The sequence below is a fragment of the Saccostrea cucullata genome, unplaced genomic scaffold, assembly GCF_032062105.1.
Source record: "Saccostrea cucullata isolate Sc308-1 unplaced genomic scaffold, CSIRO_AGI_Scuc_v1 ctg69, whole genome shotgun sequence".
Lineage (NCBI taxonomy): Eukaryota > Metazoa > Mollusca > Bivalvia > Ostreida > Ostreidae > Saccostrea > Saccostrea cuccullata.
In genome coordinates this window covers 740,518-757,909 of record NW_026939160.1, presented here as the reverse complement: position 1 = coordinate 757,909, position 17,392 = coordinate 740,518, and the positions used below count along the sequence as shown (strand labels likewise).

Below are 17,392 nucleotides of genomic sequence, written 5' to 3'. Positions count from 1 at the left end.
ATTTGAAATCACATGGTTTTAAAAAAATCAACAGCTTAAAAACTTGTATACTTTTTTCAATTTTTTTTTACACAGCCATTCCCCACGATAAATTAAAGTCCAGGCATTTTGGTATCATTGACAGTTGCTTTTTCAATAAAAATGGAATTCGTAAATTTTCTTAGCTTGTCATGGGTCATTTACAAAATACTTTGTGAAAAACATAATTACACACAAGTTTGAAATTTTAATCAAAATGTTCGATTATAGAAATGAAAAAAATCTAAAATGGTTCTTGAAATATAAAACACTTCTTATAAATATACCTGTAAAATATACTTATTAATCCTATTTTTGTTTTCATATGAAGCAGAATTTGAATAAAATATTGTACGTGAAAAAATAAAAATCAACAACAAATCATTCTGATATATTGAATGCATTATCAAAAAACAATATAATTTCAAACTCTCCAGTTATATATATGTATACATATATACTTGGCATATGCTTAATATGAAAAAGGAGAAGGATCACACTGATAAAAGGATATGTAATGAAATCAAATATAAGCTTATGCGAATGTATTATAGTATAATGACTTGTCAGCAAATACAATTTAAAATGTCGCCATGCCACTACTTTTTGCAATACATAAAATTGTCCATTATTTATACACATTTGACGGGATTTTTAGTGTGGAACATGGCACGGAGCACACACGGGCGTGACATACTTTTAAAGTCAATCCTCTGCACCTAACGCTCAATCAGGGCATCAATAATGACAGTGTTTGCTCTGTTCCCCGCTTGTAAAGTTTTATGGACTTTTGATCTTGAATACTGTTCGTCATCTCCATATGTTTCATCAAGCAGTCAAGCTATAATATCCATAGATCCTCTTAAAATTGTTTAATTCCTCCACACGGGCTTATCTAGGTAATACTTTGAGCTTTTGCAATGAAATTTAGCAAAGTTCTTCAAAATGCTTGTGTATTACATGAAGAAAGATGGATTTTGAAGATAAAGGTTAAGGTCATAAATAAACAAAATTGTAAATTTTAAAACACTTTCTTTCCACACGATAATTAAAATTTTACTAAAAAAAAATTTTAAACAATAAACAAGTTAGTGCTTATTTATGATGACAGGTATTTCTCTTCCAAAATTATGAAATTCATGATCCTTGAATGAAAGGTTCGGGTGTAACTTTTTTTCGTAGTGAAAATGCATCAATAATTTTGAAAATATTCATGCAATGTAATTTTAAACAAAACTAAAATAGAGTAATAAAACTGTTATGTAATTTTACCTGCAGTATTAATTAAAGGTTTTTGAATTTCCATGCTATTTTTACAGAATATAGGCATTAGGAGAGTTAACTTTGCCATAAAACAGGTTATCGGTTTTATGCTATGTACATCTATTATACTTTTAATAAAAAATAAATCAAACACCATGGATTGTGTAAAATTTTGAATAGAATACCGAACATGAAAAAATGAATATATACAAAATGTGACTTCTGTTCTGCATATACTTCACTCAGTGTTTTAAGGTTGTATAATTAATTCTCTCGCTTAAAATGTCATATCTGTAATGCAGAAAAATAATGTAACCTTTCTTTTTTCTCTTTTTTTTTCAGATATTTTTTTTTTTGCAGATTTTGGAAATGTTAGTATATCAGCATGTGAAATGAAAAATTTATGAGGTTATAAAATAAATTACACTGTGTTTTTATAATAAAATTTTTGCAATCCAATGCTAAAGTTAAAACATTTTATACATGTGAAATATCACTTTTTGTTATTGTTCATTGACGTTGATTTATAAACAGATTGTTATAATATATATTGTTTTGTTTGTTTGTTTGTTTTTTGTTTTTTGTTTTTTGCTGAACGTATATGTACCTTTTATTCTCAATTTAATAATAATATTTGAACATTTCAATATTGTAATTAAATATTTTTCATTGAGTTACCTGTTTTTCGTTAGGCAAGTTTCCAAAGCAAATCAATAAAATTCTTTCCATAGTTTTGCCTGTGCTGGAAATGTAATTTGAGAGAAATAAAAAGAATTTCCCCATCTCTGTATATTAAAATTCGTTGTTTATTGTATGTAATATTGTTTTTTTGATCATCTTATTTGAGACTGGTTATTTTTAAAAATAAATCCCACAAATATATTACCAATCAAAAAAGGGCTTTCCCTACAGAATTTCAATTGATTTCTTACATGAATCACGTTTATATTCTGAAGAAAAAATTATTTTAAAAGTATCAATATAAATGATAAGACACTGACAGTGATTTTTCAATAATTGCAAGTGTGATGCGATTTTGTCAGAATCAGAATTAATCTGGTACCGCAGCTGAATGTAAACAAAAGGCCAGTCTGGTTCCCTCTCCTGCTTTACCTCGTATGTGTAGAGAACTACGGTAACACTGATTATCAAAAATCCTTACGCTAATGAACTTTGTTCTTTGACTTAGGACTGGAGTTTTCAAAGTCATTACTACAAATGTTTATTTATACAGATAAAACTTCGTTTTATTTTTGTTTCTTTATTTAGCGTTTGTATTATCTCAAAAGTGGTTGAGAGTAAGAGCAAAATTTTTGCACGTAACTTTAAAATGGCGATTTTGTTACCTGCGTTTCAACAACAACAGTTAGCAGAAAAATAACCAATTGCTCTTACGATATATTGATGAATTAATTTCCTGTAGTTTTGTAGATTATCCTTATTATCATTAATGCTTTGTTTTATAGAAAACGAATTGAATTTTTTAAACATAATTCATTATTATTACATTATTAGATTTTTAACAAAATTCATTATTATTATTATGACCTCACGGCGTCAGGCACTACCAAGGATCAATATTTCCTAGGTGCGAAGCTAAGAGGTCACAGTTAGCCAGCAAAATTTTGTGCATGCTGATTATCATCGGATTTTGTTACCTGCGTTTCAACAACAACAGTTGGCAGAAAAATAACCATATTACTGATACGATATGTTGAATTATTTCCTGTAGTTTTGTGCATGCAGATTATTTATTTGTCATGCTCTTCCTGATTTCTACATTCCGTTTTCAAAATTTTTTGAATTTCTATCCTAAACTGTGATATAGCCCATTTGAAGATTATAGGTAAGGTGTGACACAATCATTCGCGCCAAAGTGTCACGTGCAAGTTTTTGCGCCCTTTTTCTGGACTATTCTGTTGAATTGAAATGAAAACTGCATGAATTATAAAGTCTGTTCTTTTTTGTCGGAATCTTGATAGAGCTTTGGTTAAAAAAAACATATCAGTGATATTGTGGAGTGAATTAGAAGTGACATCATTTAAAGTAATGAAAACGAAACGAAGAAAAACTTTTAAAGCGGATGAACTGGCCAAATATACATCTTATCGCCCTCTCCCCACTCCAGGGGTTTCCTCCTACAAACACAGAATATAGACTTAGGAAAGTGCCCCCTCACATTTCAGGATTGAGGAAGTTTATTACTGTTTTTGCTCATACAATTATTTTTGATGTCGACCCCTTATTCCAGGGAAAAACTTCCTGTATCCGCGCCTATCACCATTCATATATCACCGTCAAGTTTGTTGGCTCAGTTATGCAAAACGGGCTTTATTTATCCCATGTTTCTAACAATCGTTGATGCTCGGGCATACCCAAGAAACTATTTAACATATTCTGCATGTCAGTCATAACCGTTAAGATTCCCAAGTTCTTTCAGCTGTCTTCCTCATAGACTATGTTGTATGCAGTTGAATCCAATTTATGTATTCCTTGTTACATAGTCACGACTTTCCAGCTTAAATCAATCACATTGGTTTATTTCCCTTACTTACTTCATCCTCTAAAACCATTTTTAGACTCGCGGAGTGAGATGTTCATCTTTACGTCGCGGGTCCGTATCCACAGTGGGACATGTACATTCCATTTTTTATTTGAGATACAGACAATATATGTGTTTTATATAAAATTTGTTCTTTTTCTATTGCTCTGATGAATAGCATACAACTTAAAATGAATGCCTGATGTTTTGTGCAACATCTTCATAATTTACTTTAGTGAAATAATTCAAAATACCCCCCTCCCCACAATGTAAACGTTTATAACCTATCGAGTTTATAGGTTCTTTGGATATTGATGACATTACTCAGGCAAGCTTTTTGAATAGCTGTTATTTGTATATAATAGCAAGCAACTGTTTTGTAAGATAAGAACTTTTAAGAATTTTTTTCTATAAATATCTTAATTCACACAATGATTAAAGATGACTGATCGTGTGTATGCATGATGCATTTAAATTCATTAGGAAGAGAAGTCAATATTTGATAAGGTAATGGTACCTCAAAATGAAATATGATAACAGTTATGTTCCAACTCTCGATAAATTGTTTGAAAAATGTACAGTTGTCACAGATAACTGTCATAAATAAATAATTATTCTTATCAAGTTTAAGAAAAATACCGCTCGAAATATAAAGGAGAGCTACATATTTTCCGAAGGTTAATAAAAAAATAAAAACGATAAGGCGTGGGGAAAATGTCTCATGGTTTGTGCATTTAAGTCCGATTAATTTCTTCAAAAAGAGAATGGGCTTTTTGGACGAAAGTCGAAAGCTATCTATTGCAAAGAGATGCTACAGTTTGATGGTTACACATTAATAGATAATCCAGAAACATGATAGGATTTTTACCGAAAAAAATACATAAGTGTATAACATGTATGTACGGAAAAGTCATAATGACTTGATCTCTTGTGTACATATCTCAGTTGATTCGATACGCTAGAGCATGCTGTACGTATGAACAATTACTAAAACGAGGTAAATTATTGACAAACAAGTTGATGAAACAAGACTATCAGCAGTCTCGTTTAAAGTCATCATTTCGTAAGTTCTATCATGGGCGATACCATGACCTTGTCAGCAAATACATGTACAATTTATCATTGAGTCAAATACTGGCTGGCAGTTTTCATACTAATTGTTAGTCCATTATTTATACACTGAATTGACGACGGATTTTTCCGTTATTTCTCGATCGTGACATGGAGCACACGGCGGGTGTGACCGGTCGGCAGTGGATGTTCACTCCTCCATGGCACCTGATCCCACCTCTGATGTTTTAGAGGTCCGTGTTTGCTCTGCTCCTATTTTGAATTGTTTTATGGACTTTGATATTGAATACTGTTCGTTATTTCCATATCCTTCATTGTATAGTAATCATAATGATTGTACAAAGGAATCATAATGATATATTAAATTTGACAATCTTGAAAAGAGTACACACAAGTTGTAAAAGTGAGAATGGTCAAATTAATTTTGTTCTTTTCGTTTTTATTTGCACGAATTAGACTCAACAGGGATTCAAAGTAGTTGAAAATTATATATTATTTATTTTATTTGTCCGTCTGTTACCTTTGCAACCAAGGCATTTAGCAATCATATTTGGTTTGATATTTTTTTTTTTTGTATCAGTTCATAAAATGAAAAGTCTTATCAAAATCAGTGAACTGGCGAGCTAATAATGTTTATCTTTTTTAGCTCTTTAAAATGTATGTCATTATCGTATTCATGAACATGTAATGTAACGATAAATGACTCAATAAAATATCGCTGTAGAAGAAACAGTTCCTTGAAGATTTGAAATGAAACATGTGGTGACGTCACCGATGATGGTGATGATGGTGCACGCGGTCATGTTGAGCGTCGAACTCCTTATGCTTGCAGACGAGAACTGGAACATGCGCATGATGGACACAGTAGTCGCTGACACTTCCCAGAAAGGTTCGTCGGACCTTGCTCATACCTCTAGTTCCCACGATGATTAAGTCGGCTTTTTCTGTTTTTGATACCTCTATGATTGATTCTCCCACTTTCCCGGTCATCTGCTTCATTTTCCCGCCAAGCTGAGAAAATAAACAGGAAATGTATCGATTATTTATGACATATCTCTCTCTCTTTGCTGTTTGACATGCAATTCGTATCGTTTAATACAGATTAATACAATTTCAAAACTCTTATTTTATGAATATTTTTATCATTTTTAAAATACATGTGAATAATTGCGATGGATATAATTTTAAAGTGACTGCATGAAATAAGAAAATCTATTTAAAATTCTTCACAATCATAATCTTAGTTGAAATTACATAAACATCTCTTTACTTCTTTTAGAGCGTTGTTCATGATATAATGTTATCAAATTGAATAGAGCTTACGCCAAATTGCTTCATCTTCTCCGAGTACTTATGAACCAGGTCTCTCGTTCGAATTTCCTCCTCTTTCAACAGCTCGTTAACAACCCCAGGGTCAGTCAAGACGGCAGCTGGAAGATATAAATAACCGCTTATTTCCAGATGAAAATCCGTAAATCATCGATGAAACATGTATCTTAAGAGAAAAAGAACATATTTTGTATCAATTTACTAATTTGGTTGTACGTTTCAGTCATTCTAACCGTACATGAACTTACATTACCTTAATTGAAGGAACCGATTTACCGGTAGCACATGCAGTGCAAAATGGTTTATTACAATGAAGTTTATTTTTCCAATGCTTTTTTCAGGGATTAATTTCAAGCAATTGTAAGGAACAAAATTTCACATGCTACATGATTTTAGTAGTGTATAGCGTTTCTCTATGTTATACTTTATACCCAAGTACAGTGATGGCGGAATAGAGAACACACTATGAATAAATAATCCGCTATTTATTAGTGCCCGCAGTTATATACAATATTGACGAAGCTAACAGAGACACGTCCGTTCTCTGCAGCATGTAACAGAAAAGAGAGCGAGGATAGGCATACGTCACGACAGGTGCCGTGACGTATACCATGTGATCGGAGGTAGCAGGGCAATTCGTGCCCAGTACCTCCAGGACCACCATAGGTGTTTAGTTCATTTCAGATTTTTATGCCCCCGTTATCGTGGATTCAGGAGTATATAGTTTTTCCGCAGAATCTTTAACCTTGTCCATAACTTTTGAGCGGTTGGGGCTATGGCTTTCATATATGTCACAGGTGTATTCCTTGTGACAGACCTTTCTTCGGGCACCACCAAAAAATTTGATCTCTTGACCTTGGAGTTTTACCCACTTTTACAACAACAATAAAAAAACACCATACTTAAACCTTGGTCTTAATTTTTCTACAGTTCGCGCCAGAGGTTATATACTTTTCTCATGTGTATTCATTGTGAAAAGGCATTTCAATAGGTTTAAATATTTTTGACCTTGACCTAGAGTTTATATAAGTTTTAAAACTTTAATAATGGCCACACATGTAACTTTTGAACAGTCAGCAGTAAGCCTTTTATATTCCACAGGTGTATTTGTGACAAGAAATTCAATTGGATACCATGAGTTTTCACTTTTGACCTTGGTTTTAGAGTTTGGCCTGCATTTGAGAAAATTAACCCTCTCCATAAGCTGCCACATGCGGGTGGGGGGGGGGGGGGACATCAGTGTCTCACAAACACGGCTCTTTTTTTAAATATGCACAGTATTTTTTTGAGTAAACCAATGATACCTTGCACAAAGCCACATTAGTTTGATTAAGCAAAATGAAAAACAATAAAACGCTTATAAATCCCTTTTTTTCATGGAAGTATCACAAAGATTATTTCATTTCATTTATAAATTTATGGTAATTAATTATATATCAACATACGTGCCTGGATAACCCCATGGAATTCTGGGACATGGACCAATACAATGTTATCACCTTCCTTTCTCACATGATCCAGATAAACTGAAAGTGAAAATAGAAACAATAGGAATACCTCTCTGAACGCTTCCTGAAAAAAAATTATGTAAATACATGTACTTTTTATAAAGTAATATATACAGATGTAATCTTAATTGTCCATTCTGTATAAACAGATGATACAGATGAACTAGTATAATCATTTAGTTGTTAAATGCCCGAATAAAATCATAGCTCGTTTTGCAACAAGGGTTACTGCATGAAAGAATTTTATATAAAATTCACGAAATTAATGTAAACTAGTGCTAATTGTAACGGGGACCGTTACAGATGTTCCCCAAACGCTCCCCAAATCCCTTTTGGTGCAATATTTCCTGTAAGCTTCATTAAATAAGACAAACTCTATGCATTTGAGACTTTAACAACATTTACCCAGAAGTGTACCAAGTTCATTCAAATTTTAGCATTACACGCATGCGCATGTTAATGCATGTGCATAATGACCATATCATCTTGTCTACACAATCTATATATTAAATATACTAAATATTAAAATATTTAATCCAAAAGTATTAAAAAATATGCTGATTCAAGTGTATTTTTGATTTTACTCATTTCACGTGCATGCACGTGCATACTTGAGCATGATGACCATACCTTCTTGTAGAAGTCTGTTACATCTATCTATGTTCTAAATCCCACTCCGTTTGGCTGAAAACCAAGGGAGTTATAGCTGTTTAAAGTTTCAGCCTATCAGATTGCAGCGCACGTACACGACTGACAAGCCTTCTTGTAGGAATCCATTATATCTATCTATGTTCCAAATCCCATCCTGATTGGTTGAAAACCAAGGGAGTTATAGCTATCTAAAATTTAAGCCATTCAGATTGCAGCGCACGTGTATGCACGTGCTTTTATGAAAATTGTTATACATCATGTTGTAGGATATCCTAATGCATGGCTATGTTCAAAATTTCAAAGGATTTTGTCAAAAAACAAGAAAGATATTGAGACTTTAGTTTCAGCCAATCAGAGCGCAGCGCACGTGCATGCGCGTGAGATTTGCTATTTTGACCATGTCATCATGTATATGCTACTAATATATCCTCACATTATGAGTTTCAAAGCATTTCATGAAAAAATAGAAAAGTTGCGGCTATATCTATTATATTGGTCATTTCTCGTGTTGCACGTGCGCGCTCTTGCAAGCACGTGCGCGCAAAATGACCTTGATTCCGCAAATCTACATAACATGTCTACTGACCCTAAAAAGGTTTTACCTACATCGGACGAACAGTTTACAAGATCATTCCCGGACAAAAAAGTACCCAGGAAGAAGAAGAAAAATAATAATAACTAGTGCTAATTGTAACGGGGACCGTTACAGGTTCCCCAAACGCTCCCCAACTCCCTTTTATAATCATATTCCCTGTAGGCGTAATTAAATAAGACAAACTCTATGCATTTGAGACTTTAACAACGTTTACCAAGAAGTGTACCATGTTCATTCAAATTTTATTATTGCACACTTGCGCATGTGAATGCATGTGCGTAATGACCATATCATATTGTCTACACAATCTATATATTTTAATATGCTAAATATAATCCAAAAGTATATAAAAAAAACGGTCATTCAAGTGTATTTTTGATTTTACCCATTTCACGTGCACGCACGTGCATACATGAGCATGGTGACCATACATTCTTGTAGAAGTCCATTACATCTATCTATGTTCTAAATCCCACCCCGTTTGGTTGAAAACCAAGGGAGTTATACCTGTTTAAAGTTTCAGCCAATCAGATTGCAGCGCATGTACACGCACATGTATGCATGTGCATAGTGACCATACCTTCTTGTAGAAGTCCAGTATATATATCTATGTTCCAAATCCCATCCTGTTTGGTTGAAAACCAAGGGAGTTATGGCTGTTTAAAGTTTCAGCCAATCAGATTGCAGCGCACGTACACGCACGTGTATGCCTGTGCATGGTGACCATACCATCTTGTAGAAGTCGATTATATATATCTATGTTCCAAATCTTATCCTGTTTGGTTGAAAACCAAGGGAGTTATAGCAATTTAAAGTTTCAGCCAATCAGATTGCAGCGCACGTGCATGCACGTGTTTTCATGATAATTGCTATATACCATGTTGTAGGATATCTTTATGCATGGCTATGTTCAAAGTTTCAAAGGATTTCGTCAAAAAACAAGAAAGATATAGAGACTCTAGTTTCAGCCAATCAGAGCAAAGCGCACGTGCATGCGCGTGAGATCTTGCTATTTTGACCATGTCATCTTGTCTACAGTACTAATATATCTTTACACTATGAGTTTCAAAGCATTTCATCAAAAAATAGAAAAGTTGAGGCAATATACATTATATCAGTCATTTCACATGATGCACGTGCGCGCTCTTGCAAGCACGTGCGCACAAAATGACCTTGATTCCGCAAATCTACATAACATGTCTACTGACCCTAAAAAGGTTTTACCTACATCGGATCAACAGTTTACAAGATCACTCCCGGACAAAAAAATTACCCAGGAAGAAGAAGAAGAACAAAAATAATAATAATAAGACACAGAGTAAAAACAATATGTTCCCCAACTTCGTTTGGGGAACATAATAATAATAAGAAACAGAGTAAAAACAATATGTTGCCCAACTTCGTTTGGGGAACATAATAAGGGATACTAAGCGCTACATGGAATCGATGTCTTTGATTTTCCAACAGTTGTCTGCATGTTTCGATGCTATCAAAAGGCACCAAACAGCGGTGTTTTTATTGTATTAACATCGCACATCTTCTCTTAATTACCGTCTCTAAGCGAATTTTTACACAAATTGAGGTCTAAAATTGTGTGTTGTGGTGAATGTCTTTCTTCGGTGTTTGGTGTTTAACCGGAAATGTTTTCCACTAATTCTTCCACTCACGGAAACATCCCCATAAAATCTTTTAATCTTTGGGGTTTTGGGGTTTTTGTTTACACAGGTTTCTTCTGATGGAAACAGAGTTTCCCAAAAAACAGCGAGGATAGTGAATTAACCATTCCTTTCTTCACCACTTGCTCATCAATTTTCCAGAATAATGACTTTTTGGGGACAGATTCCTAAAGAGTGTGGGTTGCTCTAATCATTATTTTGCTCAAAAACAAAACAAAGAATTCAACAAAACAAGATTCTCTGCTTACACTAATTAAGCAAATGACAACCACGTGTCTGAGAAATCTATTTTAAGAATCTGAATGGTTGCTTAGGTTACATTTTAAATGCTATTTGTTGGATCGAGGGATTTTATTAATAAAATACATTCGCTCGAGTGAGGTACCTAAGGGAGAAATTGTGGTTTTTGTGGTCATATAAACATAAACAACAGAGAGCCATTCCTAAGGAAGAAAACAGTGATCATGAAAACATTCATAAAATATCGCTACATTGTAAGATTTGATCATTACATGCATACACGTGGTTTTGATAAGTATACTTATAGAATTCAGTTAAGATATTTATCTGAATGGCATCCTTTAAGTAAAATAATTTAGGTATCGGTAATATTTTCAAAGATAATACGTATGTAATAAAAAAAAAGTCTGCGAGGCAATTTTCATTTGTTATACATGTTCCCCCGCTCTGATGTGAATATACGCATCATATGTTAATATACATATGAAGTTTAGTGCCGGGCAGATGCACTGATAAATAGGATTCATATAAAAATAACTCCCATCATAAAGCAGGCCTCAACAAAGTATGTGCTAAAATTTCAAGCATCTGTAATGAGTAAATACTGAGAAAATCGCAACAAAAATCATTGTTATGTATGGTACAGACAGACGCTCGGATAAACAGGAACTTTAAACCAAAAGTGAATAAAAATGAATCCTACTATATGGCATGCCTTAACAAGGGGTGTACTAATATAAAATGTCAAGCATCTGCAGTGAGTAGTAGTTGCCGAGAAAACTTCATCAAAAATTTTATGTACATGTATGAAACAAGACAGACGCAAAGATGGACAGGAAGCTGACATGGAATTTGATCAAAACTGTATCCCACCATATGGCATGCCTCAGAGAATATTGTGTTAAAATTTCAAGCATCTGCGATGTGTAGTTACTGAGAAGAAAACTTCGAGGAAAATTTGTAAGGTATGAAACGGACAGACACACGGATAAACAGGAAGTTGAAATCGGATTTAAACATAAATGAATCCCACCATATGGCATGCTTCAGAGCAGATTAAGTATGAGTAATTACTTAGAAAACTGTGACCAAACATTTGTTACGGACAGACACAAGGACGGACGGACACACTAGGGTAAAACAGAATATCCCCTCTCTTTCGGAGCAGGGGTATTACAAGTCAGATTTTGGAATCGATCGCGATATTATAATTTAAAGAAGCTAATCCCTGTTTCTATAGGCCCGTTTGACAGAGAACCAGAAGATAATACATCGCTTCTCATGTCCCTCTCGCTCTAGTCAACATTTCCTATGGCGATGATCGAGTGTTTCAAGTCTGAAAACGAGATATTGCTTTATATATTCTCCATCTTTTTATGTCATTTTCTGGAATAATCGAAAGGTCCCATCGATGTTTGCCTCCATTTTGATCTCCTAAATACGCAGACTATACACTTGTTTTATGGTGTTTCAATATTTAAGGTGTGCAATAACCTTGAAAATTCTTAAAATTATTTGTTGGTTAAAGGCAGAGAATGTGTAATTAGCTAATCCTGGTGGCTTAGATCTTTTAGAAACAGATGCCTCTAAAGAGTTTCACCTAATTATAGGTACAAATTTTTTAAACTAAACTATTTTATCAATTAGATCAACAGATGCTGGCAAGCAAAAGTTTTGTGTAGACTAATTCCAACAATCTGGTGATCTTAATTAAAACAATTAAAAATACCTTTCCTTGTTTAAATTTGATTGATTCAGATCTATATCTTTGGTTTTTTTTCTTTTTAAATTTAGTGACATCAGATTCATAGCTTACAACTAAAATATTATTTTGGTATTCCTTCCTGGTAATAAGAAAAGATTGTATTGTTGTTTTGTTGACTATAAAAAAGCTTTTGATTATGTTAATAAATCTAGTCTGTGGATGAAGCTTAAATTATATGTTTTTAATTCAATTCCGCATTTTGTATATTTTCGGTACCGAAATTTTCTAAATTATATGGTATAGATGGAAAAATGATGTGTATAATTAAATCACTTTATCAGAATGTGAAAGCATGTATAAAACATAATGGAGCACTGTCAGAGTATTTTAAAGATTTCAACCGGTGTATTACAAGGTGAAATTTTGTCACCATTATTGTTTTCAATGTATGTCAATGATTTTGAAAACCATTTTATATCTACCAATTGTCCATCAATAGAACTACAAATGATTAATTATTTTTTACTTATGTATGCTGATGACACAGTATTAATGTCAGGAACACCAGAAGGTTTACAAAATATGTTTAATTCATTGTATTCTTATACAGTAGAGTGGAGTTTAACTGTAAATGTTGAAAAAACAAAAATATTAGTGTTTAGAAACAGTGGACATATTAGAGCTAATGAACACTGGGAATATGATGGGAATACTGTAGAAGTAGTTAATGAGTTTAATTATCTTGGTACGTTGTTTGATTTTAATGGTAAATTTGCAAAAACACAACAACATTTTGCATCACAGGGAAGAAAAGCCATGTATTGTGTTTTAAATAGAATGAAAGATTTGAATTTTAATGTTAAAACACAATTAGATATGTTTGAGACTTATATTAGCCCTGTACTGTGTTATGCATCTGAAATTTGGGGATGGCACAAAGCTAAAGATATAGAAAAAGTACATCTTTCATTTTGTAAAAGAATACTTAAGGTTAGACAGAATACATATAACAGTATGGTATATTGTGAATTAGGTAAATTTCCTCTTGAATTGGTCAGAAAAAAGAAAATCTTTAAATACTGGTTAAAATTACGAAATAGTGACAATTGCATTCTTCAAGCATGTCTACAAGAAAGGTTAGAAAATAATGATGACTGGATTGTAAATATTAAAAATGAATTTCATAGGCTTGGTTTAGCAGAACTATTCGATAGCAATTGTATAAACAGTAACACAATTGATATTTTACAGCAGAGAATGTGTGACGAATTTATCCAAAACATTATGTCAGATTTAGGTAAATCACCAAAATGTCTCATTTATCAACACCTTGTAGATAATTTTACCCTTCAGTCTTATTTATGTAAACCAATACATATAAAATATAGAGTAACAATTACCAGATTAAGACTATCTGCGCATAACTTAATGATTGAACAAGGAAGATGTAATAAAACTTTGAGAAACAATAGAACACGTAGTCTTTGTCAATTGGGTAACATAGAAGATGAATTCCATTTTGTGTTAAAATGTCCACATTACAATACGTTAAGACAAAAATACATTAAAACCTACTACTCCCGAAGACTAAGCGTCTTCAAATTGGTACAGTTACTTAGTACACAGAATAGAAAAGAATTATGCAATTTAGGAAAATTTTTGCAATTAGCAAATGCATCAAGAACAGCATCTTTATCAAATTTATAGATTTTCAAAAATATTATATGCTTTGTACATGTACGTTGTATGTTTATTTCATTATTTCATGTGTTAAGATGTAAGTTTATTTCATTATTACATGTGTTAAAACTTGTGATTGTAAATATTGTCCATGAGATTTATGTCTCTCGACTTCAATAAACTGAACTGAACTGGTATTTCTATACTAGAGTACAGGTGTATGTTACTTGTCAATTTAGAGTACAATTAACTTGATGAACAGATTCGTTAGCATTATATGAAATAATATTGATTTAAGAGTAATTAGATAACTATACCCTTATCTTTATATATCAAATATACCATTAAGCAGAGTAATAAATACATTGATAAATATTTCAAATAACTAGCCTACAGGTACATATACATGTATATGCATGATTTTTCTAACATATCATGCAGAGGCCATAAAATTCACAATTTTTTTTTTTTAAGAGACACCCTTGCTTATCATAACTATACATTATACAGCATTAACCTACGTAGTTTAATACCCAGGAGCAGAGAAGAAGATTTTCAAAAAGTAACTTAAATGCATTTTCACTATAAACATTACTCTATACAGCCCCGCCCTTGCACTAGAGCCCCTGAGCCTTGAGTCATGAATTACATAACTTTGTAAGATGGTTTAAAACTTATTACAATTATGCCAACAGTTTGAATGCTTGGTGTCCAGGAGTAAAGAAAAATTTTAGTTGTTTTGCCCCCACCCCTAAGGCCCCAGCAGGGCATGGACCAAATGAAATTCAAAAATTTTGTTACCTCACTCATTGATGCTATATGCCAAAATTGGTTGAAATTCATTCAGCGGTTTCAGAAAAGAAGTTGAAAATGTTCAAAAGTGAACGCACGGCAGACGACGACGAACGAAAACAGGTAGCAATAGGTCACCTAAAACTATAGATATAATGTAATAATGATTTTAAAATCGATTTATGTAAAGAAGCTAATCCCCGTTTCTATCGGCCAGTTTGACAGAGAAGCAGGATATAATACATTGCTTCTCATGTCCCTCTCGCTCCAGTCATCATTTTCTATGGCTATGATTGAGTGTGTCGAGTCTCAAGACGAGATACTGCTTTAAGAAATATATAAATTCTCCATCTTTTTATGTCAGTTACTGGAATAATCGAAAGATCCAATCGAGGTTTGCCCCCATATTGATATCCTAATAATGTAGACTAGACACTTATTTCATTCCTTGTGTTTCAATATTTTAAGGCGTGCAATATCCTTGAAAATTCTAAAATTATATGTTAGTTGAAATTAGAGAAAATGTAATTAGCTATAAACCTGTTTGCTTTGATTTTTAGGAGCAGATGCCTCCAAAGAGTATCTCCTAATTATAGCTACAACTTTTTAAACTAAACTATTTTATCAATTCGATCAACAGATGTTGGAAAGCAAAAGTTTTGTGTAGACTAATTCCAACAATCTGGTAATCTTAATTAAGACAATCAAAAAATACCTTTCCTTCTTTAAATTTTATGGAATCAGATCTATATCTATGAGTTTTTTATATTTCTTTTTAAATTTAGTGACATCAGCATAATCAGATCCATATTTCAAGTAAAATATCATTTTGGTATTCATTCCTGGTTTTTTATATTGGAGTACAGGTTAGAGTACAATTAACTTGGTGAACAGAATCGTTAGCCATGTTAGCATTATATGAAATAATATTGATTTAAGAGTAATTAGATAACTATACCTTTATCATGATATATCAAATATACCATTAAGCAGAGTGATAAATATATTGATAAAAACCGGGATATTTCAAATAACTACATGTAGTCTACAGGTACATGTATATGGATGATTTCTCTAACATAAACTCTGAGTTCTTCAGCATTATATCTGAATTCCCTGTATCGAATTTAAAGTATATAACAGCTAATTCAGTAATAAGGGTTAAATATTCCTGGACAATGTGCTTTGATTACTGTAAAGTCACTTAATGCCAAAGTGTTGATAACTCGAACACACTTGCACTAGGGAATTTTGTCTCATTTGATGATATCCCTAAGGTAATATCTCAATTTGTAATTGTTAAATGTCAACAGACACCTGATCATATAATTTATCGTGTAAACAGCCCATGGTTTGTATTAATGTATAATCAAAGGAAATAATTCTTCATTAAGGACTGATAAACATTACTAATAATGATTGATACTGCAAAAATAGATATTATACTCACAATTAAATGCGTATTCAGAAAAACAGCTGTCGTCTACTCCAATAATAACTGTTCTATAGGATTTCACAGAACACGGGGAATTGGCCATGTTATTATATTATTTTTCTTCTAGTTCCGATTTTTCTTGAGAGCTTTTCTTATCACTGGCAATAATATCTCACTACCTTCCCCTCTGGTTCAAAGCGCACTGGTAACCCCAAGCCAAGAGCAACCCTGTATATATTCGCTACTCACTCTTTAATTGTTTATATTGCTGATTTCTCCTCGGAATAACACTTCCGATCCTGACTTCAAGGTGACATTTGCCCCTCGGAATTCATCGGAAATCGAATCGGAGATTTAATGGTATTTACACTTTATTCAGTGGCTCAAGACTCGCTCAAGGAGTTTTCTCATTTTGGTTTGATTCACTTCATATAATTTTGAATTCGATTTCAATCATTTCTCACTTGTAACAAGCCCTTTGCTGTAAGGAGAAATTCATTTATGCAGCCTCGCGCTTAAATGAATCGATGCCTAGTGTGAGTTTTGGCAAGATGTATGGAGATAGTAATTCCTCTCTACTTGTGGTCTTTATATTTTAAGTAATTTCTCGCTTCTTGTAATCGTTATATCTTAATGGGGAGTGCGAGAAAGCTTTAACAAAAGATTTATCATTATGAGAAAAATTCCTTTATTTCTTTCAATTATTTTAATGCAATTTATCTTTTAGTGAATGCTTTTTAAAGTCTTTGAGCATTCAATTTGCTTTGATTTTTATAAAAAAATAATTGTTGAGTATGTCTAGCTATCTGTCTTGCTAATAACTTTTGAGTGTGTGGGTCTATGGCTTTCATATTTCACAGGTATATTCCTTGGGACAAGACCTTTTT

The 17,392-nt window shown here is 32.8% G+C and overlaps 1 protein-coding gene across 1 annotated transcript; it reads right to left on the bottom strand.

Annotated features, from left to right (window-relative positions):
- Positions 1-5,345: 5,345 nt before the first annotated feature.
- On the bottom strand, positions 5,346-17,010 carry LOC134252348 (universal stress protein Sll1388-like). The gene is made up of 4 exons (XM_062734793.1): positions 16,521-17,010; positions 7,669-7,749; positions 6,218-6,324; positions 5,346-5,905 (listed from the first exon to the last, which is right to left on the bottom strand). Exons 1-4 carry the CDS (start codon positions 16,606-16,608, stop codon positions 5,663-5,665), a joined length of 519 nt encoding a protein of 172 aa, XP_062590777.1. The 5' UTR covers positions 16,609-17,010; the 3' UTR covers positions 5,346-5,662.
- Between the last annotated feature and the right edge of the window lie 382 nt (positions 17,011-17,392).